This window comes from Vidua chalybeata, chromosome 3 (genome assembly GCF_026979565.1).
Source record: "Vidua chalybeata isolate OUT-0048 chromosome 3, bVidCha1 merged haplotype, whole genome shotgun sequence".
Classification (NCBI taxonomy): Eukaryota; Metazoa; Chordata; class Aves; order Passeriformes; family Viduidae; genus Vidua; species Vidua chalybeata.
The window spans coordinates 21306548-21332480 of NC_071532.1; the positions used below are offsets into that span (position 1 = coordinate 21306548).

At 41.4% G+C, this 25933-nt stretch overlaps 1 protein-coding gene across 3 annotated transcripts in view; it reads right to left on the reverse strand.

Moving 5' to 3' along the window:
* Positions 1 to 25933, reverse strand: part of TTC7A (tetratricopeptide repeat domain 7A) — a 167028-nt gene that overhangs the window by 103036 nt on the left and 38059 nt on the right. For all 3 annotated transcript variants that reach the window (XM_053937117.1, XM_053937116.1, XM_053937118.1), the window contains 3 exons: positions 20038 to 20175; positions 19557 to 19640; positions 8648 to 8752 (listed from right to left, as the gene is read on the reverse strand). In XM_053937117.1, the coding sequence (XP_053793092.1) occupies positions 8648 to 8752; positions 19557 to 19640; positions 20038 to 20175 (327 nt within the window). The remainder of the gene's footprint in view (positions 1 to 8647; positions 8753 to 19556; positions 19641 to 20037; positions 20176 to 25933) is intronic.

The following is a 25933-nucleotide window of genomic DNA, read 5'->3' on the forward strand; positions in this document are numbered from 1 at the left end:
AAACCTTAGCAAATTTTACTTTCTTTTAAAACCTCACAACAGTAAAACAAGAAACCACTAATTTCACTGAAAGCTCTCTGCTGCTGCATGAAGTTCTGTTCCCACAAGGACACAGAAATTTCAGGACACAAATTTTGATCTGAACTAACACACTTCCTTGATAGCTCTTGCTGCACTAACCACTTTCTGCACCTTTTGCAAAGGCAAAATTTCCTTGAAATGCATTTTATATTACAGACAGAAATTGGAGGAGAGAGCAGCCTCAATCTCTCAGGATCAGCCTCCAAAATGATGAAATATGTAAGCTGGTCTCTTCATCACAGACTGCTCCCACAACCTTCCTTTCAACACATATCTATCAGCATCTGTAAAATCTGAGTTAATGGTAATTTAAAACAAGAAAAATAAGTTAAATATTTTATTACAGAATGGAGTGTTTCTCATTTCTAACATTAAACTCTCATTAACATCACTCACCCATTTTAAGTAGAAAAGACCAAGACCTGTACACTGTATATACCTTGAAAGGTGTAGGTTAGAGAGACACTGGCAGAACTTTTAAGTAATGCCTGAAAGATAGAGCCTACAGGAAGATCTCATTTCTGTACAAGACAGTATGCCGATCCTGTCACCCATAATCACAGTCATCCCTAATCAAGAAGCAGACACCATTACACTATCTGACAAATCCTCCCTTTGGAAACTTTAAATACATCACAACTAATTTTAGGGGATGGGGTTGTTTAATTTTGAGAAACTACTTTTTTTGTTTGAAATCAGCTAGTTTAGACACAAGTACTGGGAATGTGTGCCCTCTTTATACTCAGCATTGTCAGACTTCAGCACCTCACGGATCCTTAACATCTAAAATGACTCACCCATAACAAACTGGAGTTAAAATGCACCATCAGACAAGAAATTTGCCTTCTGCAGTGATCTGTTAATACACTACCTATGAGCAGAATCTACTTGACCTGATGTAGCATCCTGCCAACGGGCCTCCTAGTCCCATCACTTGAAAACATTCAGGTGACAACATTAATTAACAGCTTCATAAACAAACAACCCGGGATTTATTAGATGATATCAAACACAAGAAGAAAATTACTTTTAACATAAAGCTGAAGAAAGGCTGAAAAGCCCAGGTGAAGAAACCAATCTCCACAGCTGGGATTTCTTCCCACTGGCACAACTCTCTGAGGCCACAGAATTCAAACTAGATGTAGAACAATTATTTCTCAATTTCTGAAACTTCAGATCAGCCAGTCCAATGACCAACACATGTTATCATCAAACCCTTTCCTGAAAGCATTACTGTTGCCCATTGCCCCATCAGCTGTGATTGTGCAAGCCACTAACTGACAAAGGAACACCTCTTGCAGAACACTGGGACTTGCCAACTAAACTGCAAGGCCTGTCTTTGAGGGTATAATCCAAAGCCTACCAAAACCACTGGAAATAGTCCCACCTACTTCAGTCATGTTGAGATAACACCCTTAAACTCTGATCACATCAGGAAGATTGAGATTTGTTTCAGGAGATTTCTTAACCTGTCAGTAGCCCTACCAGCTTCCCTGCCACACAATGAAATGTATTCTGGACCAGAGCCTAGGACAATGGAAGAAGTGGCCCATGACTTGCCACATAGAAAAAAGCCAAAAAGCAAAAACCACAAAGGAACAACAAAAACCCCTCCTATACAAGTATAACTGAATTATTAATCTCTCAGAACTTTTATGTAAGACATGAAATCTCTGCAGCCTGAAAATTCATTATGCACCTCTTTGCCACCATAAACAGCTCTATTCCCACTCTCTTTCTTCATTGTTTTTCCTCTTCTCCCCACACACACTTTCATCCAAGAAGTCTCCATTAGATGAAGAAAAGAGCTATACAAGGTATTCTAATGACTCGTGAGCAAGAGTAGGGGTGGGTAGTGTACGGAAAAAAAAAGATTGAATGAAAAGTTTGAAGCTGAAATGAAGACATGTAAAATTGGAGATTTTGCTCCATTGTTTCTCTGAATGGTCACCTGATGGTAATTCCAGTCTCTGACTGGAAATACTTATACTGCATAAATCAGTAGTGCACCATTCTGCCTTCCTGCCTGCCAGTTACCCAGCGCCATCTGTCAGTATCAGATGAATCTAATGAATGAATAATTAAAACCATAACTTTTTAGAGTGGCTGAAACAGCACTTCTAGCACATTCTTGTGAACATTTATTCATACTAAACACTAATGGCACTTTGACCAGCCACAAAAATTCTTATGAATGCAAACCTGGGTCTGAAAATCAGACCTGCTTTGAAAATCAGTGGTCTCACAAACTCCAGCACAACTGGTTCTGTTTATGAGAACATTCACTTTTCTTTCTAACAGCACTCAGACACTTCTCCTGCCAGCCCTGCTGTGGCAGCCATCTGCCCCCTCTTCTCCCATTCTCCTACTCTTCAGTCATTCTGGGCAAGTGTGAAAAGCCAAACGTTTTACTCACATCACCCACTGTGAGGTTTCAACTGTCCAGTGCATCAATCTTGCAGGTGGCCTAGTCAACTGTGACTCAGGAAACTACTACCTGAAACAGGAATAGCCTCCTTGGGACACACCTGGGGTAACCAAACAAACTGCAAGGACCACCAGACTGCAGTCTGGATAAAAGCCCACTTTCCATACACCTGAGTGAGGGACCAGAAGCGAGCCTGAGCTGTGATCTGCCAGTAAAGCTGTGTCTGTGGAGGTCCTTAAGGATACAGGGTGTCTTCAGTCTGTATTGTGGAGATGAGAAAGCGAGGAGGGAAGGCCTACCATTTTATTCTCTTAGAAGCAACAAAAAACAAAGTCTCAAAGCCCTCCCTCCAATCTGGCCCTTACTGTTCTAACCTTTTTCTACATACTTTGCATGAAAAGCTGGTGAAGAGAAAGGCAGCATTTCAGGTTGCAGGGAGAAGTTCCCTGTCTCCAAGACCTGCATGGAAGAAAGAAAGCACGGCGGAAAAACAATCTAAGAAGAACTTTCTGCATTTTGAACTCCAGCTATATAAAGTGTCAGGAGGCACCTGGAACCACTAGCTAAGCAACCCCTCTATCACACCAGAAAGCAAACACCTGGCATCTGGAGAGAGACAGGCTGCCAAACTGTGAACTGATACCAATGAGATGGCAATGCTCTGGGGTTGGTTGGGCTTTTTTCCCCCTTTCACTTTCTCCTTCATATTTGATAGAAAAAGAACAGTTGCTAGCTGTGCTATCCTGAGGGATGTTTCCCCTGGTACAGAGAGTGGTTTTTCCAGCTACCACTGTTACTTGGCCACAGGTTTTGGTGTGTGCTCAAGCCAAGCCTGGAGGCTTACTGACAAGGGAGCGGAGAACAGCAGGTGCTGTCCCCTGGCCTAATGCCACCCAGCTGGTGTCCAACTGCCACCCAGATTGTTTTTAGAAAAGCTCAAGCCCTACCCCACTGAATCAACAGCTTGCAGGACTAAGTAGAAATTGCACTTCTCACTAGCACACATTTAGAGTAACTAAGGACAAACAAATCAATGATGTACAGCAGGATGAAAACAGCATTTTATTGTGCCAAAAAAGAGAAGCACACCAAGGAACAGGCAGGAAATACATCAAATGACACTGGACTTAGGACAGCAGACAAGGTTGATGAAGCAGGTAAATCTGGACACCCGTGACATTGAACAATACCCAAGCACTTAAGAGATCAAAATCCTACAGAATCGGTATGTATACAAAATTATACAGATGTTAACTAGTTGAGTCCACTTCTTCTTAGCATTTTCATTACCCTGGGTTGTAGCTATAGAGACTAATTCAAAGAGAAGAATAAAAATATAGTGAAATGAGAATGATAAGAAGAAAAATGCATAGGAAGAAAATGGTCTATAAGGCATAGTCTAATGAAAAGGTTTTGTCCCACAGCTGTTTACAGCACACAAAGTCAATCATGTTATGCATGTCAGAAAAAAAAAATCCTGTGCTTTCTATTGCTGGTCCAGTCAGCATTTGCTCTCTGTGTCACCATTGTTAAGCCCACCAATTTAGTCTATGTAAACTCAGCCCCCAGCACTTAGGAATACTCAGGCCTTTCCTCCACTGTAGCTAGAGTAGTTTGTTCACAAAAGCAATGTATTGAAAACAAAATTATAGGTCATTTTTAATGTCTAAAACCCATGGGATTGTCCCAGAACAGCAGTGGTGATGTAATCAAGAATGTATTTTAAAAGACAGAAGAAATACCTAGTAGCTCCTTGCCCTTCCCTGCTGTCTCAGCAGCCTCTCACTCTGGTGATGCCAATCCTCTCGGATGTCTCAGCAGGCAGAGTAACTCCAGTAATGGGACTAGATTTCATCTTCAATATTATTCATACTGCACTGCGACCTAAGCATTTCCAGGTGACTCCAGGGCTCCTAAGTGACTGAGTACCAGCACATGCGCAGCATTTATCATCTACAGTGGCAGGGTCAACAACAGTCAGAAGGGGAGAGAAGCACTCTCTGATTAAGTGCTCTTTGAAAGTAATGAATGGTAAGCTGTTGCCTCAGAAGTATGCAGCTCTAAATCTACATCTTGCCAACCCCCCTGACACACACACACACACACACACACACACACAACCTGACGTCCTGACCTCATGGCATGTCCCACTCTGTTTTTATGACTCCATGCACAATCTGCCCTGGCTCAACACCACCTCTTCTCCCTTTCCCCAACTGATGGCATGATCTCTGTCTTCCCAGAAAAGTGCTGCAGTAGAGCACTTTGCTGTGCATATTAGTTCAAAGAAATGAGGGAAATATGAAGTACAGCACCATCCTGTGCTGCAGCTTTTGCCATGGGACAAAGTCCTTTGAAAAGCTTGTATTAGCTGATAATACTGGCATCATCTGATGCTACACGAGTTTAGCACACCATCTCTATTGCTATTATATCAACTGTGGAGCAATGAAAATCATAGACATGCCTGATGTCTTCCTGCTTTATGTCAGAGCAGAGTTCTAGAAGATTCAAGCCTATCCTAGGACTACAGTTCATTTTGCTCTATGTGTATTTACAATATTTTCAACAAGCCTCCATTGAAATCAATGGAGTAAAAGGCAAAAGAAAGCATCAGGGTATGCCTAAATACCTCAAACAAGGCTCCTAAAATGGAGAAATTCAGTATTTAATGCTTCTCTGTAGGAAGAAGTTCCATTTTTAGTATTTTCACAACACCTGCCAAACAGCATCCTGGAGAACCTAGATTAGTAGTGAAATTAACAGAACTGTACTATTAAACTATTTAAAACAACAACTCATACTGCAACTCAAAGTCATTGCCAAAATAGGCAAGTGAGCATTCAGCTGAGACCATGCCAGGGAAGGCTGAGTGAAAGAGGAAATTGCAGCAAGCCTTTTAGTGAGCACAACTCTGAATTTACAGTGGAGCAAGGCAAAGCAACCTCAGTATGGACATCTTTCAGTGCAAGCTACCTCAACTCTTCTCTGGAAATTTAAAACAATACTCTGACTTACAATAGTCGAAGACTTCACAGTGCATTCTGGAAAGCTAAAAGACAGCTGGCTAAACACAAATGGGCTTTGTGTTCACTTGATAGAATCATCCACATGCAAGTTCAGCAAACTGCTGTGCTGAAACCCCAGCAAGCTGGAAGGCTTAGCAGCACATTGCCTCAAAAGTAATTCTGAGCCTACTACAAAAACATTTAAAACACCTGCGTAATTGTTTAGATGCAATATAGGAGTTCCAACTTTGCTGTACAGGTCTGACTGCATCATGACCATACAAATGTGGTTTACATATGTGCATTGGTTTTGAAGCTTTTCTGGTCCTCCAAGTCTATTGGCTTAAGCATTACAATTAATGAAGTATTAATTTATTGTTTACACTGTATTTTTTTAATTTTTGTTTTTGAATACCTCTAATTCTGAAAAAGGTATCCAAAACACTACTTATACCACTCAGTTGTTTACTGCAGGCCCAATCCTAAAAGCTAGCAGTTGATGGGGCAGATCATCTCCTGATGTAAGCCAGCAAGGTGCCCCTAACATGCCAGTAGAGTACTGCCAACTTATATCAGTTAATGACCTAGTCATACTGCCACAACAGAAGCTGGGGGAGGCTCAGCTCTTTTCTGCATCAGGCTCTGCTATACATTGATTTGCATGGCACTGTATGAATGCATCCATGTTTTCACTTTGATTTGTTTTGCACTGAGAGTATTTCATAGATGTGATCAGAGCATCCTCAATGTTGTAAATCACTATAGTACATTTCAATTAATTTTCTGTTTTCCCTGCTCTTTAAGTGTGCTGAGACACCATGTACAAAGCCAGCAAAATGACTTATATGATCACTAGATTAATCATGAAAGAAACTGTTCTGTGCTTCTCATGACATTCTGTAATTATCCGTCTGCATAAATGTTGTATTTTGGTTTCTTTTTTTATTGCTAGTAGCTGAAAGAAGACTAAAGTACTGCTTGCCCATGGGCTATAAGCAAATTGGCTACAATACTGCACCACACAGTAGACAGATGCAGGATATAAATTAGCTGTTTCATTTGGATAAATGGTGATCTGATTTCACCCTTTTCCTGACTAGCCAGCAATCAAGTACACAGATATATTTCCTAATTGAAAAATTAATCATATTTTATATGTTCTGAAAAGGAAGACGTATTTGAATATTTGTAACTGCTAATATTTGTCCATTAGACTGTTCCTGTCCCATGTCTATCTTCCTTTCTATTTATACTGGCATTGATCAGCCTGTTCACTTCCAGTTTAAATTATTCAATTCTGATTTGATTGCCATGTAATTTAAATGCAAATAATTACTGTAAGGATGACATTTAGAAAAACAGCTCTGCTAAGCAGGAAGGTCTTTATTAGGCACAGGAGTCTGCCAGTAATATCAGAAGCACCCCTTTGACTAGGAGATGTGGAAACCTATCATTTCAGTTCTTTTAAAAGATGATCTGATTTCCCTCAGACTCCCCTTAATTAAAACTCTTCCATACCATCATCAAGTTTGCTAAGAGGGTAAAGCATAGGCCACTTACTGAAAGGAACGTGAGAGGGAATATTTTTAATTTGGTTTTAGTTCATAAGGCTGTGCTCTAGATAACTGCAGTAAAATTGCCCTCTTGTGAAATCGTGATTTTATTTCATAATACCCCCAGTTTTGAGCCAGGGTCTGACTGAATAACACTGAAAAGCATTTCAACAATAAAAAAACAGTACATTGAAGAAAAAAAACCCTTGTTTTGAAATAATCAAAACCAGCTCATTTTTCCCTTCTTCCCCTGCCTTTCCTACTTTTTAGGATTAGCCAGTTGTTTTATCAGCTCTGTCATGTATGAGAAGTCTGCACATACTGGATTGCCCAAGCTGGAATTGAATTACAGTCTCACTGTCTTTTCAAAGTAACGAGGTATTTTTATATGCTAGCTGTGCGTTGAAAACTTCATCAAACATACTAAGAACAGCATTCAACACAGCTGTAATGCCTCACTGTCACACTGTTTTAACATCTCTAAGAATCAAAAAGACCCCCTTATTTTACTTTATTTTTAAAAATAACATTCACTGTGAATGTTTTTATATATTACTGAATTACTTTCAGCCTTCAAAATTTAGAGACTGAACTGTGGGTACAAGAGAGTTAAATTGCTCCAAATGTAGAGCAGAAGTAGGTTAGGCAGTTCAGCAAGGATTCCCTGAAGGTCCTCAGACTTGAAGATTTTTCCTAGAAAAAAATGCTGCCCAGTTTTTGCTGACTCACATACAAGCTTAACCATTATACTTTGAACAGCATAGCTCATTCAAAAACATGCATAACCAGACACCCTCCCTGACAGTGGTGTAAACTAATACACCTCAAGTTTAGCTGAACAGCAGCTTCCATCAGACAGGGATGTAGAAGGTGGACAGGTGAGGTAAGAGAACAAAACAACAGCAAATTGGTTTCTACAAGTTTTCTCCAAGATCTGTGCAGATTATTCTGGTATTTTCTTTCATGTTTTCTTGCATCTTGTTTTATTTCTGTTCAGCAATTGTAATCCTTCACTGACTGCAGGGACACCTCGTGGCGAGGACAGGTGAGAACAGCAGGCTGCCATTCAGTTAACTGAACCAAGTAGAGGAAGAGTGACAGATGTTTCTGCTCCTTTGGATAATCAGAATTTCACAGGCAACAACTTCCACTCCCACTCTGCTTCTGGGGCGTACATTAACACATCCAGAACACAAAACACTGACACAGCAACTTCAGGAACAAAGGACTGAGTTGTCCAGCAGACCTGAACTATCTAACAGTCCACTTACAACTATTAACTTGTGTCCTGCAGGGGCTACAAGAGTGGCTGATTCAATGTGACACTCAGTTGAAGCAGCAGTCCTCAGAATGGCTGTTATGGCTTTCCCCCCTCCTCCTTTCTTATATGTGCCAGCAAAGTACATTTTAATGACTCACTACAAAATTTCTTGCAGGGATTTTCATTTTTTAAAAAGGGCACATATGTGTGTATGATTTTAGCAGGGATTCCCTTTCTTCCCACTGGAACTACACTGTGGCACTGTCACTGCAAGACTTAATCCATTACATAATAAGAATTGCATCAGCTTGCTTACCCAGTGCAGTGACCCAATGCAGACCTTGGCAGCCAGAAGAGGAACGGTGGGATCTGTAGGTCGCAGTTTAGCACACTCTTTGAGCACTGACACAGCATATGCTGACTGGAGGAGTGGGAGAGAGGAGGAGGAAATAAAAAAGGCTGATTAGACAATGCTGTTTAGAGTCCATGCAGAACATTGCAGTGACATGTACAAAGAAGTGCTATGGAGAAAAGCATTCCATGTCAGCAACAAGTCAGCAACTTCATTCCCACCTCCACATGCAGACATGTGTACACACACGCACACAAACACACTCTTCCCACACTCAGAGGAAACACGCCCAAGAGGCAGCCCTGTCTGTGCACTTCACAAGAAACAGTTTTCTTAGCTATCAATGCACTTGTTATTTTAACTCTGCCCTCCCAATACACAAAAATTCTGCTGTAGTTTTCCTTGCATATAATCATCTTCCAGTACGCCAGAAGAGATCATAAAGAGCTTATGCTCCAGTACATTCACATTTTAGACCAGCTTCACTCAGAGAGGTTTGATCAGCTAAAGTAATCTGCTCAGTAGGTTGCTTTGTGTCTTCTCCACTTCCAGAACATACAAGAAAGCAACTGGGACTCCACCATATAAAGGGCGGATGCAGATCAATACACTGTTCAGTGGGTGGTCCAAGCACGTGTTACAAAGAAAGTCCATAAAACTCTTGCTGTCTTTCTGGTGTTAGGTTACCATTAATGAGGATGTTTTTCAACATTAGAACCTGCATAGCCCTTTTGATCCGATGTGCTCTGCAAACGTTGTTTTACAGCACACATTCATGGCTGCCACATTTCAGATGTTTTAAAGGAGAATGAAGAAAGCTCTGGTCTGAGGCAGTGATCAGAAGGCCACCTCAGATAGTAAGAAGGTGACAGGAGTTGCCCTACCAGAGACTCCCAGCCCATTCCACCCAAACCACAGTTTGTCTTACATTTAAACCTTTCTCACTACTGACCCTAATCCACTCAAATTTTCTCATGCTTAAACTCAAGGAGCATCTTGGAATTTCTCCTTGCATGCCTGTTTCCTCCCAAAGTCTTCCACACAGTCCCAAGACACAATGTTCCTGCTCCAACTCATGTTAAATAGTCATGCCCTTTCTATATAACAGAAAAGCAGCAACAGAAGCCTGCAAAGTCAAACTGCTATTCCCATCAGGTCCTGGGTGTCTCCTCCTGACCCCCAGGGGCTCTCCCTACCAGAACTCTGACCCAAACACGGTCTGGTGACTGCTGCAATCCCCTGCAGCAACACCACAGCTTCACATTCCCACTGTCCTTCAACACTTTCCCCCCCCTGACACCACATCAAAGTGGGCTGCACCTGCCAGCTCCTTCCTCCACAGAACTGAAGGTCCACTTTTTGCTACTGAATTCAACAGCTTGATTAGGAATTTGCTTGGAAGGGAACCTGGAAAAATGGATGTCCATCAGCCATGCCCACCTTAAGGCAAAGAGGGGTTTCATAACCAATGGAACAGGGAGCAAATTCTCCTGCTTGAAAAGCTTGGGTACCCGCCTTGTGGTCTGAACAAGAGCAGCAGCACACTCTCTATTCTTCAGGTTGCTCCTACTTATGTAGAGCATCAGGCATGATCAGTAAGAGTGAGGAAGCATTTACTAATTTAAAATTCAAAATGCACAATTTGCCTAAAGCCAGAAGGAAGCTTGTCTCAGACCAAGGATGGAGATCAATAAACTTTGTCCTAGAGCTCGAACCTTTACTTCATGCCTCTAAGAAATAAAGACATGTAATTCAACCCTGAGGTACAGGAACAAACACACTGCTGTGCTCTCTTGCCATGAGGTGACTAGCATCCCTCACAATGAACCTCCCTGACACCTATTTGTTCAGAACAAGTGGTGTCTCAGGTTTTAGTGGCATCTTATTCCTCTCTTTTGCAAAACGCACTGAAAGCAGCTGGTATTCCTAGTAGCATGATGGATGTGTTGGAAATCCAAGCATAACACCATATGGGACCTAGGCTGGATATCATCTTCTTGCCTTCCTACCTGTATTCCAGCCCCACAGGTGTTTCCAGAAAAAAAAATAAGCGTGACAGCAGGACAATATGCACCATGACAGCCAGTGTATCTGCAGCTGAAACCCACCGACCTTTGTCCTCTCACCATGCAAAAGTGAACTGCAAAGGCCAGATATGTAAAAGGCCATACACTGTCCAGAGCCAATGCTTGCAAAAACAGACACAAGCTCAACCCAGTGGTCATTTCTCAGCTCCCCACCAGCACTGCAACTGCAGGGAAAGCAGGAGGCACCTGAGAGCTGGTGGCGGCTCTCCTGTGGATCAGCACAACCAGCACTAGCACAAACCAAAGCAGTGACAGACCTGTCCTAATATGGGCCACAGCTGTAGGGCCTACATCAGAAGAGAAGTGACACCATCCATTCTTTGCCAGTTCCTCTTGAACTCTGCTCCCTCCCTGTCTGCAGGACAAGCCAATGCCACAGCCTCCAATACCCTCAAACCACAGAGCCCTTGCCATGTCTGTCCTGCCCCAAGTCTGTTCAGGAGGCCACTGCAAAGCAGTGACTACTGAATGCTGCACAGGAGAACGTCCCACCTTGTGCCCACACCCAAACACCTCAGGTGTCGAGTCACTTTACTACACACGCACTCGAGAGCTTCTGAACATGGATTTACAGAGCAAGAGGCACAGTTTCTGCACTGCTCCTAAAACATTTACAAAGTTATGTCATTTTAAAGAAATTTATAAAATTTGCAACTAAACATATGAAGCAGAAGTGGTTTTAGAAACAGGGTGATATAAAGTCTTTCTCTCCAGCGGCATTTTAAAAATTCAAGAGATATTATATAATTTCACCTTGAAAAATTTACTCAGCAGATATTTTATACAGATGATGAAAACATTAGTCAGGGAATGACAGGAGAAATAACATCCCACTCCCACAGTGACCTTACTTAGAGGAGACTGGTAGGACTGGTAGGTAATATCAAGGTTTCTTAAAAGATACTAATTACAAACATTAATAGCCAGGGAAAAAATATCAAGCACTCATTACTGAATATCATTGGTTTGTAAAAATATTTAATATGAAACAGTGTTTGTGCAACATTGAAATAAACTGGTAATTAAAATGTACATATTCTTTCACTTAGTGTGGGTAGACCAGGCAGCCAAGTGCATTGTTTGTGAGATTCACTGCAAGGCAATAATAATTTGATTTATTGGTGAGGCATATTTTGAGAAGAGCAGAAATTGAATTTCAAGTGAGTACATGCTTCCCACTCATGATTCTGAGCTTCAGAGGGGCTCACATAATAATTCAAGCCAGAATTTAGGGTGATTCTATTTAACTTGCTAACTGCTGGGTTATAATGACTGCACTAGAATGAGTTCCCTACAACTTCAGAAAGCTAGGTCTCATTTGGCCTTTCATCTAGAGGAAGGAATCACAAGGCAGCTATTGGAGAAGGATGGAGAGGACACCTCCCCCTGCATAATTATGGCAGGCATGGTTTTGAATCCTATAAGGGAGTAAAATGTAAAGAAAAACAACTATCCAAACACAGAACACAATTCCCACTCCCTATTTACTAATTCAATAATCAAGCATGGAGGCATACTCCTCAAAGATGCTTGCACATGAGCAGAAGTGAACCAAGAACATCCTACAGTTAATCTTCTTTCTTCCTTTTCCACATGGCTTGAGAGAATTTGCCATCAGTTATGGTAAACCCATAGATGCTGCCTAAATGGTTTTTCTGGGTTACTCCAACACAATTTCCATTCTTTCCCCTCCTTTGCTCTCTCACCATACCAAAGCAACCGAAGAAGGAAATAAGAGAGCCATTTAATATTTAAAAGATAAAGAAAATGCAGATATAAGTAAAAGGAAGAATAATTTCCAGACAGTAAATAATGCCTGATAGACTTTTGGCATGCCATGAACAGTTGCTCTTCTCTTGCACAGGTTCCATAAACCTCCCTAGTTTTTTTCCTTCTTTGCTACTTTTCAGCCAGAAGGAAAAATGTTCGTCAAGATGGTGGGTTGGTAGACAGCCTCATTCTCCATTTACCTGGCAGTTTAGTGCACAAATGAATTTCAACTAGTGCTGCTGTATTGCTTGCATCATCCTGTCTAAAAACTGCACTACTTCAAAGGGATTGTGGGGAAGTGGAAGAAATCTTTCATCCCAATGCAAGAATTATTATTCCCTGTGTCCTGGGATTCACAGCCATTTAGATATAAATGACCTTGAACTGACATAGAAAGATGACAGAATGAGCAAGCAATTGAGAACTCTGGAATCAGTAGTTTTGCTGTTAGCTTTCCACTGAATTTAGAGATTTCTGTGAATCCCAGCATGAACATTATTCCCCTAAGACATTTACTTCTCTTAACACAGGCACTGATTCCCTCCCTTTTCTTTTACCTTGTGTTTATCAAATTAGAGCACTGGAGTTAAGCAGCTTCAAATACTCCCTCTTAAAAGCACCTCTTACATTCTAAGATCTATAAGCACACATTTGTACTTGCTAATGTGACAAACACCTCACTTCACACTTTCTGTCAAGAAAAGAGAGTTAAGCCTGAAGGCAATTATATAGCCCACCTAGGTATTCTGCTCAACAGTCAGGCATCTTAGGAAATTTCCATTTTTTGTACTATCTACAGCACACAGGCAAACTCCCTTCTAATCTTTCCTTTGCACCAAAGGAAACCAAACTATTGAATATCCCCAAGATAGCTGACCTTTGTAACAGGATCTTTAGCCAATGAATGTTCAATATTTTAACTTTCATTCCCCAGCAATGCTATTTAAGGAGCCATTCGAGGCCTCTGCTGCTCCCAAGGTTCTTGTCTGCAACACAAAGAGAAATGTACTTTTTTTTTTATGTCAGTTGCCTAGCAACCAGCCTAAGCTTTTGCAAGGATACCAACAGAAGGAACAGCCTAAATCATAAAATTTGTCTGCTGTTGCTGCAGAATTATGTATTAAATATATTTTTAACTTTCCTTCTAACCTTCTGGAAAGCTGTATGTTGGCAATACAGGCATGGCTGAGTCAAACTTGAAGCTCCTTGAAGCACTTAGAGACATCTGCTTTTACTGCACTATTTAAATAGGGGAAGGATTCCTTTTTCTGAGTGCAGCACAGATAGAAGCAGCTCAGACATTAGCTTGACATTATTTGGCTATGACCAGTGTGTATCAGCAACTTGCTAAGGGCTCCAAAATCAGAGTTCATGTCTGTGTAAGACTGGTTTCAAAACCTTAAAAATGCTGCCAGCACAAGCTTTGGGCAAGACCACAGTATCTCCAACTGCTGAGCAGCCAAAGGGAGCACAGTGACACTGCAAGACTAGCTCTGGGAAAAGCTGGAGCTCAGTCCCTCAGAAACACAGCTGAATGACAGATGCCAAGAAGGATTCATTTACTTCCCTTTGTATAACACCAGTCACCTCCTGAAGCATTACATGATTAAGAAAACCATTCAGGTAGACATGCATGATTTTTTCTTCCCTGTTGCCTTAAAGAGGAACAAACATAACGGCTAAGAGCAGAAAGGAGCTTTTTGTGTAGCTGAAAGCAGCTTTAGCTGCCTCATTTTGCAAGGCATCATGCTTGGAGCTTACATCCCCTACTGCCAAGTCTATCCATCTACATGGCAATGCACACCATTGTTCCTGTGCCGCCCTCAGTATGGGCTTGAGGGGGCTGGGGACAGTCAGCAACAATGCAGCCGTCTCTGAAGTCACACAGTTGCTGTCTTCAAGGCAAGCACTGAGCTGACCATGTTCTGCCGGGCTGGAGAGCTTTGTGGCAGACACCACAGGACCATGCAACCCCCATCAGCAACCCCAGCACAAGGCCTGCTGAGCACAGTCCTTGCCTCCAGGTGCTTGCTTCCAGCTCCACTGAGCTCTCACAGAGGCTTTTCCCCACAGACCATTCAGCTGTTCCTGAGCTCTTCCTTTACTCACTCTTGAGGTACTTCAGCCTCTCAGTGAATACACAGCTGAGGGGTGAAAGCAAATTATCCTCTCCTAGCAGATACTCCAGCCAACCTTCAGCTGGCCTAAGGCTGTATTACTACTCACTCCTCCTCTCAAGAAACACACATCCTAAAGCTCTTCACTCACTAACCAAATTGTGCTGTGGGGTTTTTTCAGGCAGAGATATTGAATACGACTGTGAAAATGTTTCCATTCATTGCATACACTAACAATAAACATCCACCATACTTTAAAGATTAAGACTCATGAGACTTGAATGGCTCAGTTAGGGCACCCAGCACTTTTAGACTACACAGACTCAGTTCATTGTTCACAGAATAATTTCACTGCTAGCCTTGAAGAATCCATCTCTTACAATCATTAGGAAAATGGCAAGTTAGTATCACGAAACACAAATCTTGTCTCCTTGTGTGGTAGGCAGAAGACAGGCATCCAATGTTGCTTCATGTTGTCCAAGGCGACTCACAATGCAGATCTAGGAGACCTTCTTAAGTACCATAAATTTAAGCTAGAGCCTACTCTCTATATGCACTTCTTCTCTACTCCCAGGGAGCTCCAGCAACACTTTGGGACACCCAGGCTAGGCTCTGTGTGAGGGTAGTAGGTGTGGAAAGGGACAGAAACCTGAAAAAAGAACATGTAACTGATCCAACTGGTCCAAGGCCAAGGAAATGCTTGCGAGTGCACAAGGACCCTATTACACATCCCTTGTGCTTGTCATACATCATCTAGACACTATGATAATTTTGCCTCCAAGTTCAGAAATGTCAGTAGAGCTACCCTAGTCTGCAGGAGAGCTGTGTGCTGGTAACCTCCACGACCTCCAGGGAAAACTGTTTAGCTGGAAAGCAGCAGCAGAGAACAAACCTACCCCAAGCAGCTCTCTTCTCTGCTGTGAAGACTACAACGTTTTTTCCATTCCGTAAAAGAGAGTTTGGTCCTTCCTTTCCCCATGTTGCTCAATACTGGTCACTTTTTCAAAATCTTGAGACGGGCAGATGCAACTGTCTGCACTGGTTTTACTCTGGCAGCAGGACAGTGGCTCGTCTCACTGCCTGAGGACTCTGCCAGATGGCACCCAGCTATTACACCACTTGCCACTCAGACTCCAGCCTGTCCATGCACGGCAGCAGAGGCAGGGAGCGGCGATGCCCACGCAGCCTCCAGCTGATATTACCACATAGCTGAGGTCATTACCAGCAGAAGTAACTCAAAGCATCTGTGAAGAATTCAGCATTCAGCACCACAGGAACAGGACTGCTGCATTAGAATGATTTAAACATCTTCGACCTATTCAGAACTGCACTTGGTGACACAGGACATCTTCCACCACGTCTTTGCCGTTGTCTAGGTTTTGCCAGCACTTCCTTTCCTTTCCCACCTAAATTTGCTTACAAAAGCATTTCAAATATAATGGTGGAATTTGTCATTTAGATATACATGCCTCTCTTGTTCAGTGAATAGAGCTCAACATAAAAGACATTCCTAAAAATGGGTTAAAAAACAAGCAGACCACACCATCTCTCTTATAATGCAAGTTTCTGAGAAACACAGGAAAGTGAAATTGCTACCACTCCATTATTTCCATCACTTAAGTGGATAAAAGACAGACAGAAAGGTTATGCTTCCCTGAGTTTTTTCATTTACAGTTTTAGGAAGCCCCAAGGCCTGTAGGAACTCACTGAAGTGATGTGCCTATTTTTGTTAAGACACATGCTTTTCAGAATAATGTGTAAACTCGAGCCTACGTGTGGTAATGAGCCAAGGTGGCTGGACTGACATTCAGACTGATCACTTGTGAAAAATGACAATCACCATTTGGCAATTTTTCGGCTGGCAGAAGAAGAAACTACACTGAAATTTGACTTGATCTCAATATACAAATTAAACATACCTCTAGTCAAATTCAGTGTAGAATAGAGGGCGAGATAGGATTTTATGGCATTTTTAAGAAGGTCAGAATTGAAAATCCTAAAAACGTTTAAAAAAAAAAAGAGAAACCGAAGTTTCCAGTATTTACAGGTTGATAAAACTGTTCCTGTCGTGCCCAGGATTTATGAGCGCAATTTGCTGTTCTGCAGAACAAGTAATGCTGCAGGATGTGAGGTTTCATTACCAAGAAATGAGATCATGAATTGGCTGTGACTGAGACAGGTGAAAATAGATCTTCACCTATAAAAGCTCAAGTGTACTCTGCATTTTGCAGTCTAGACTGACCACACTGTTTTCTCATCAGCTCTTTCTGCTACACTGGAGCACTTGCTTGTAAATGAACTCTGTCCTGCTATCAAGCTGCAAAGCAATATAAAAATGTATGCCACATCTCCCATTAGCAAGATGATGCATTGCAGAGTATATGACAGGAATCCTCAGGGAATACTTTGGGATTAGAAGTGAAATACTGCACAGATGGGATTGTTGGGTAAGGGAATTCCCTCTGACCCATATAGGGCTCAGAACATTTAGCACTTTTACATCAATAGGCAAGATCAGGACATTTTACCTTGTAAATATTTAAAGTACAGGCAAAAACGCATGGTGTACTTAAAAATCTGAAAAGATAGGACAGTACAGAGATAAAAAAAAAAAAAGAGCAGCAACACAAATATCTAAGTCACGAATATTCTGTAACATGTAGGGAAGTTGAAGAGGTATGCAAACACAGAATGGACAAGAATGGAACTGCCATGCCAAGTTGTTCAAATAGCTGCTAAAGATCAGGCCCCACTTCTCCTAACCTATGCTAACCTAAGACTGAAGTACAATTATTCTCTGTATACACTCACTCTCAAATATCAGCAGTTAAAAAATCTTCATTTGCTTTCCAGCAGATTACTAGAGCTATAGCATTGTCTGCTGTTGAGAACCAGGTTACACAACTTGTAAAGCCTACAGAACTCCCAGACAAACCCCATGTTCATGGTAAGATTCTGTGCCTTTCTATCATGGCCTGTGTATCATTGCTGTGCTCAGTATCAAGGGTTCAAGTACCTGAAGGATTTGCAAAGACACAGAGGGCAGGACTGTGCTAACTCCAGATTAATTCCAAGGTGAGCTGGACATGACATGTAAGCCCCACTTGACATAGGTCAGTGCAAGGTATTAGCACCATGGCACCAAGCTCATCGTTTAAGTATTCCACCAGTACCTTCAGATTTCCTTACACATGATTGAGTCTGGCCATTGTTTTCAAGCTTGGAATTGGATTTTTAAATGCTTACACTGAACTTCTGTAGCAATCTGTGAGGCTCTTTCTGACTAAAGATCTCTGTTCAGCTCCCTGCTGATCTAATATGCATTGCCAAAGCTTTGGTATCTCATAAATCAACCAGATCTGTTACTTTAAAAGGGGACAATGATGGAGTCCCAGAACAGAGTCAGAGTTTGCAAGGTCCCACAGAAGACACCCCTAGTGTCTCACAGAGGGGTCATTACAGCTTTGCCTGGCATGTTCCACAGATCCCCAGTGATTTAGGCTCTACACAATCTCCACAGGGCACTCTTTTTCCAGTGTTCCGTTACCCTTATTTTTTTGCTTCTTAATAAGAAACATGAACTTGTGTTGTTGCAATTAGATGCCATCACATCTTGTCCTAACCACCACAGACAAGACTAACCCCTCCTCTTAAAAGCTCTTGAAGACTTCTCTCAGACTTTTTTTCTCACTCTTTAAGGCAAAAAAAAAAAAATTCAGTCTTTCCATAGTACTGTTTACTATACCCTTAGTCACATCTGATGCTCTTTATTAGACTTTCTCTCATTGCTTTACCTTTTTTTTTTGGAAGTAGAATGCTTAACACCAGACACTCTTGCAAGATAAGGCTTTGCCTATGCTCACAGAAGTGAAAGAATTCCTTCAGACCACTTCCAAGCTTTGCAGCCACTTATCCCTCACAAGACCATTTCTTTGCAAAAGCATAGATTCATGCCAGATTTCCATGCCAAGGCCACTGTTTCTGGCTCAGCTCATAGCCATAAAAGACCAGTAGTAGCTGGAATTTGGCAAATGAGTGCTAGTTGGTGGTCTCCACTCAGGTCCACATGGATTCCTGTACACTCCAGGGGCACAGAATATAGGACCATATTAAGTGATCTACTACTGCACAGCATCAATTTGCTCATACCTCCCAAACGTGTAGGTGGGGACTCCAGAATGAACTGGCTACATTTTGTACCATCTACATTTCCTATAGGAAGTCTACTCTTTTAAGACTGATAAAGAAAAGCTCCTGTTATCTTTGCCTACTTTTCACAACAACATTTCAGCTATCTCAGTGGTTTACTAATGACTTTAACAAATACCACACTAATTAAAAAAAAACCACTTATGCTGAAACACATGACCATGCCAACATTCCCATTGTTTCTTTTTCTAGAGCATATTTTGCACCAAGCACTTCATATAAATATGGATAAAGGTTTAAAATATTAAACCTTACAAGTTCTCTACAAAAAAACACTTACATTTCCTTTAATGGATGGAAAAAACACAGCTTAAGTCAACTGCCCAGAGACACAGAGTGAACTGATGGCAGTTTTAGACATCAGTTCTTTCTTATACTAAGTCCATTTATGTTGAAACTGCAGACAAAGGACAGATGTATAATACTTTTCAACCAACAGCTATGCACAAAATCCATTTTTCTCCTTGGTAAGGAGAAAAGAACACTACACAGAAAGAACAGTACTCAAACACACACCCCTCATCACAAAGTGTAATCAGAGAGTAAAAGGAGAGCACTGTCCTTTCACAGACCTGCCTGCTGGCACCTAGTCCCAAAACACACGTGACTCCACACATTCAAACAAGCAATCTAGATCCACTCTTTCAGAGGAAAAAGTGCCCTTTCTGTGCCCTTTGGTTTGAACCTTACCTTTCCACAAGCTACCATGGACAGGGCAAGCTGGTACCAGAGGTGAAATTCATCAAATGCAAACTTCATGGCTCTTTCCAAGCACTGAGAAAGAAGTTATAAAAGGAGTATCAGACTTTATTTATTTTCCTCCTTGCACCTTTTGTCAAGACTGCTGCTTGGGTCAGGAAACAATCTGTTGTGGCCCTGGAGACCCAGGTGATTTTTTTTTTTTAATGACACCATTTACACTTCTCAGCTAATGGGACTTGCTAGTGTACACCATCACTTCAAAAGGCAGCCACTTTGTTCAAGTGCCTACATATAAATTAGTTTAACGTCTCAAACAGTTCTGTGTGCATTTCTGGCCTGGGCAGCCACAGCTCTGTAGCTGTTTCTGCTGATTGCTAACTAGCACACTCCATTTTCACCTTCTTCGACAAGCCACCACAAAGAGGGACTTTGCCAGAGTGTTTGGAGGGGCAGAGGCCACGGGAGGTACCTCAGACAGCATCACATACTGCCCTCTTCTGCCCAGCGTGATGCTCAGGAGGTCGTAGACTGCAGAAGCATCCTGGAGGCTGACGGCTCGGTCATCCTGCTGCTCTGGGGCTCGGCTGATCACTGCATCCCGGTTCGCCTGGGCACACACACAAGTGAGGCATCAGAATCCAAGAGAGAAAAACAGAACTGACTCCTCCATAGGAAGCTACACCCATCACTCATAGAATTTTGTTTAAAATAATATCACAGTTTTTTTCTTTTAAAAGTTTATCCCAACATAAGGAAGGTGCTTCCACAGAGGTGCTTTCTACCCACATGAAGGAAACTCAAGAAGATAGCTGTATCTACAGGAAGGAACTGCTACACATATCTCATCTGGATGTGTGTCACAGAATTAGAGCATTATGAAACAGACCTACCATATCCCATTTCCTCAATAATTAGAAATTCAAGGCCATCCTTAAAGCATCTTCCTTATTTTCTAATTAATTAGAAATTCAAGGCCATTCTTAAAGCATCTTCTTTATTACTTCAATTGCCTTCAACTCTTCCAAGGTTGGTAATTTAACTCTTTCCAAGGTTGATAATTTATCTTTCATGTCTACACTGGATTTCTTCACAATAACATCAATTTTTGTTGTTCTTTTTTGCTACTGACCTTTTGTTATTAAATTTGAACAGGTTGCCTAAGTAATCAGATTTGCCTGTCATCAACTTAAAGCAATTAAACGTTTCAGCAATGCAATACTAAATTGTTTTTTTTTCAAATATATAAAATATGTCTTAATTTTGCTAATCTATCCGTACATTGATGGCCTAGATCAGGAAGAAACATTACTTCTGACAGAAACAATCAGTTCAGCAGTTTCCAAGGATGTCTCAAAATACCACATGCCACAGACTCAGATTTACCTTCAAATCCCAGCCCTTTGCGCTTTTCTGAGCACAAAGAGGGAGATTACAATTCCAGAGTAAACAGAAAAGTACCTCTGATTTCCAAACACAGAGGGCCTCACCCAGACTACCCAGCCTCTGGGAGAGGCAGTGCTGGATGCCACTGAGTCTGAGCACCATCTGATAGCACAGACACACTGCCCTGGGCTCCTCAGCTGAAAGGGGTGCAACATCAGACACTCAAGTCTAGACATCTAAAAGATCAGAAAAATTAAGAAAATTGCCAGCAATTTCACCTTGAGCAAAGGCAAACAAAATGTTCCCTCCTTGAAACAGGAAGGTTATGAGATTTATTTTACAATACAACTATAATCTTACACCTATTTCTTTCTAATCGTGGGGAGATTTTTTTTCATAAAAAGGTTAAACATGGGAATTAAGCGTAATAAAAATTTCCAGAATATGCAGCCCTTAAAGCCCACATGTACTTCATTGTGATTAAGCTGCAGCTGTTTCATCATGATTTTATCTGTGTAATGCCCCAGTTCGAAGCACTCTTCATCACAGCCTCCAGCCAAGACTGCAAACAAAATTACTGACAACTAACACAATCTCAACCGAGAGCTAAATGGTGACTGCAGTTAAAGGCAAGCTGACGGATCAGACCCAGTCCAGTGTTTGCACAAATAAACTTACAGCAACTCCTGCAGCCACAAAGGCATTTTTATTTTTCATGCTACTGCAAAAGATGCAATTTGTGATTAAAAAAATAGTTCAGAACAACAGAATGCATGACAGAATGAAAATTACTTTAAAAATTCTGCAAGAGTACAGAGGCATAGCTTGTCTATCTTTATTAGCAGAAATAAAAAAAGAATTAACATAAACATGTTTAAGCTCTGTTTGGATTTAACATAAGACTTTAAAAGGAAAAAAATATGTTAAGTAAAGCCATATACCGTATGATCCTTATTGCCAAGTGAATCCTCTCACGTATATACAATAGCATTAACTGTTTTTTCTGCACCAGTTACATTGTTACAACAATTGTTTGTAGCAAACAGCTACTAAGATAGCATCCCCATGCTCTGTAATCTCATCAGCAACCTCCCATTACAGTCAGCTATAGCCTGATACCTTTTTGCTTATCCATCAAGTACCAAGCTATGATTTTTAAATGGATGCATTAGCAGAGATATAAAATTAATCAAAACTCATGATTGTCCATGACGTTTTGCCACAGATACTGGTACTAGAATGAAGAATACACCCCAATCCTGCAAAAGCAGGAATATAGGGCATGTTACAAGGATGCAACATTCTAAAATTGTACACTGTATATATCATACTTTACCCAAGCAGACAGCAGTTAAATGCAACATATGCATAGGCATGATGAATATTCTTTCCAAGAAGGTCATAAACCTCCTGATTTTGTTCAAGCTTTTAAATCTCAAAGCCATAGAAGGTCATTGCAATCTATCACTCTCTATGCTTCCATGCATAAAAGTTGCCACAGGCAAATTCATTGTTACTTTTATCTCAACAATTTCTTCAGTACTGAACCTATTCCCAATTGCTAATTCCAGCTGCCCTAAAAAAATAAATCAAGAGGCCACATTATAGTAGAGATAAAAATCCCACAAACCCCAAAACCAAAAGGCACAAACCTCAGAAAAAACTGACTGATCAGTAGCAAGAATATGGATTGTGTCTAACACAGTAAGGTAAATCATTGTCCTAAGTAAGGCTCAAGGTACTACTGCAGTGCACATTCAGAGGTCAGAGAAGGGAATGTGAATCACTATTTCCTGAAACCCACTCAGGAAATTGGCATGTCTCTACAGCTTGCCTCTCACAGAAGGCAGGCTGCTGTCCCTCAGATCATCATCAACCTTTTTTTTTCTTTGCCTTATGTTTTTATAAATATTAATTTGTCAGTGAGAAATCCTTACAGTCACTGGCAAGTACAAGGGCAAAACGGTTGCAGAGTTACTGCAATAAAGAATACACCAGTTCTGTAGGACAGGGAATTTTACTGAGTGAAATGTACACAGAGACACACTTCATTTTGCATTTGAGAATGCAAAAATTCTAAGCTATTAACACCAACATTTTTTCAATACCTGTGTTTTCTGTTGCTTCAGACCACTAATTTTCCTGAACACAATTGGAAAAAAAGTTATTTGTACAACACTGGTCTCAAGCGGTGTATCCATAACCTAAGCAGCAATTTCAATTTGTCCTACTGCATTATTTCCTCCCTCTCTACTATTAGCAGCAGTAAAACATAGCTACAAATACATTTTCAACACCCCCACCATGACTATTTCCTTTAAGCTGTTCCCATTGTCACACAGACATGCCTCACAGTATACAAGCAGGATGGAGAAAGACGGAAAGTCACACCTAGAGAAGCTCTGTTCAAGGCTGTTTTGTGGGATGGAGAAGGTCACCAGCGCTAGCAACACAAGTTTCACCACTGGGAATTAGTATAACTTGCATTATAAAGGCAAAAATATACAGTCAATGCCCCTTTTTTTTGGAAGTATTCCAAGGTAATTGAGCAACCCAGAGATGCATCACTCTTGGATATTTTGGGATGCGTAAGGCACAATTAGCTGTGCATGTAGGTGGTGGTTCAGACAGGACACCAATCCTACATGGGGAGACTGGGCACATTTTGTAGTCAGCCCAGACCAAGGCCATTGATCATCTTCAGCCTCCCCTTCCACAGCCCAGTGACACAGCCCATCTGCAGGCTGCACACACCCAAGGGGCTCCAGCCCAGGCTGGTAGCCCTGAGCTAACCCAGCATTCAGCCACTGTGGGGTCTCTGAACCTGACAGGGCACAGAACCTGGGGGTCAGTAGGGCTTTTCAGTCTGGCTCCAAAACACAGCAATGCCACCGTAGGGGACTTTCAGACTCATGTTGGCTCTGCCAGCAGGGAACAGCTCTGCCTTTCCAAGCACCTGCAGTGCTGAGCTGCACACAGCTTGGGCCTTCCTATCCACAAACACAGTACACTCACCTGCAAACTAGATAAGCCCCCCATCCACAGAGGATTTGCTGCACATCAATGATGCTTATTTATGGCTTGTTTATTTCAGGAAGGAAGGAAAAGAGCCACAGCAAATCCAAACAGCCATTATTTCAGCAGTTATTACGCACACAGTTACACTGCAGAAAATTAAATTTACCACAGTACAAAGATGTGTTTCTTAATAAAACGTCAAGTAATCATATGAATCACAATAGAGCATATTCCATGTAGCAGCCCCTTCTCACAGCAATTAGCTATGAAGTATGCTTTAATTGCTCACTTCAAAACATGGCTTCCCCTGCTTTTTTCCAAAGAAAAAGAAAGCAATTAAAATCTTTAATGAGTGCCTGCTGCCTGCCCCCTAATTCATGGGCATTCGAATGTTCAACTTGTGTCTTTTCATAATAGACATAATTGCCAGATCCACTGCAACCCATCTATACAGAACAGCAGCATGTTTTACACAATGTACTGTAATAATGTAATTGGTGTGATTCAATACTACCATTAAGAGAGAAAAACAAATGCTGTGTGTGTAAGATTGACAACAGGCCTTTGAAATCATGCAATTGATGCTTTTTCTGCTAAGAGCTGGGGAATATTTAGCCTATATCCTTTGGGTCTCCCTTCTGGCTGTTTTGCCTGTACTGCCAACAAAATAAATTAATCCTTCACAATGGCAAGAACCTGTTCAGTTCAAAAGGCTACAGACTGTCTGCCTAAGTTATTGCTCATCTCTACACAGCACTTGAAGGTTTCCTTCACTAACATATGCAAAGAAAATATTAAGGGTTGACTGCAGAGCTGCTGTGAAAATGGCATGTGGGTAGAACAGGGAGGACAAACCATGCCCCAGGAACTCACAAAACTCCTCTCAGAGAGATACTACAACTCATTCCACTTCAGACCAGAAGCACAGCAAATGAAAACTTATCCCTTTGTGAACCACATGCCATCTGTCTCATTTCTGGTAAGCAACAGACCACAAGTTACTGGTGCCCAATTCAGATGTCAATTCATCAAAACAGCCCCTTATAATTGCCTATTAAATATGACCACATAGATATATCTTACATTTTTCAGGTGCATTCTAACACCCTGTACCGTAGCAGAACTAATTCTGGAAACATCACTGAAAGCAAGACAGATATATGCCCCCATCCAAAATAGCCGAACAACCCTATACGAAAGGAAGACAGAGAAGCAGAAAGTAAGCAAGTTTGTTTATGGGTATTATCTTGGGTAACAAAGTCACCCATTTGCTAACAGTTATCTGGATTTAGAAAGCTATCTTCCAAGAATTTACATCCTCCTTGCAAGTTTGGAAACAAGACTTACTACTGCAAAGCAAAAGAAAAAGAACTCTCACACCCTGTTCTTTAGCAACTCACATTAGAAGCATTTATTCAGGAGGAAATTAGCAGAGGTAGTGTATTTCCCACTAGAAACATTCTGCAGTCCATTTTTACAGGTCCCAAACACATAGTTTTGCCTTGCAAACCAATAAAGAGACAGCCAGATTTGCTACTGTAAGTGCACAGCTGTGATTTGGTAGGAACCAACAGAGCAGGCAACCCTGCTCCCACTTGTCTCTCTCAGCTGCCATAGTCCAATGGCCCTCAGTAAAATAGTCACGATGGTCATCCAGCTGTTGTAGCATCACTGGGCTTGGTGCCATTTAAAAAAAAAGGAAAAACCAACCTACAAAAGCAACAAGATATTCTTCTTTACCAACCCATTTGCTGGACAGCATTATTTTATAAAACTAGGAACTGAAGAGCTAACAGGTTTTATTTATTTCTGTGTTTAAAAATACATGGGTTTAACGTTATTCTGTTAAAGGCATGCTCTCAGCCATGAGTTTGTTCTCACCAGTAAAAAGAACAGGACAAGTCCCAGTATCTTCCTTCCCCCTCACCATCTGTTCCATGCTCTCAGGCCCTCCAAGGTCAAAT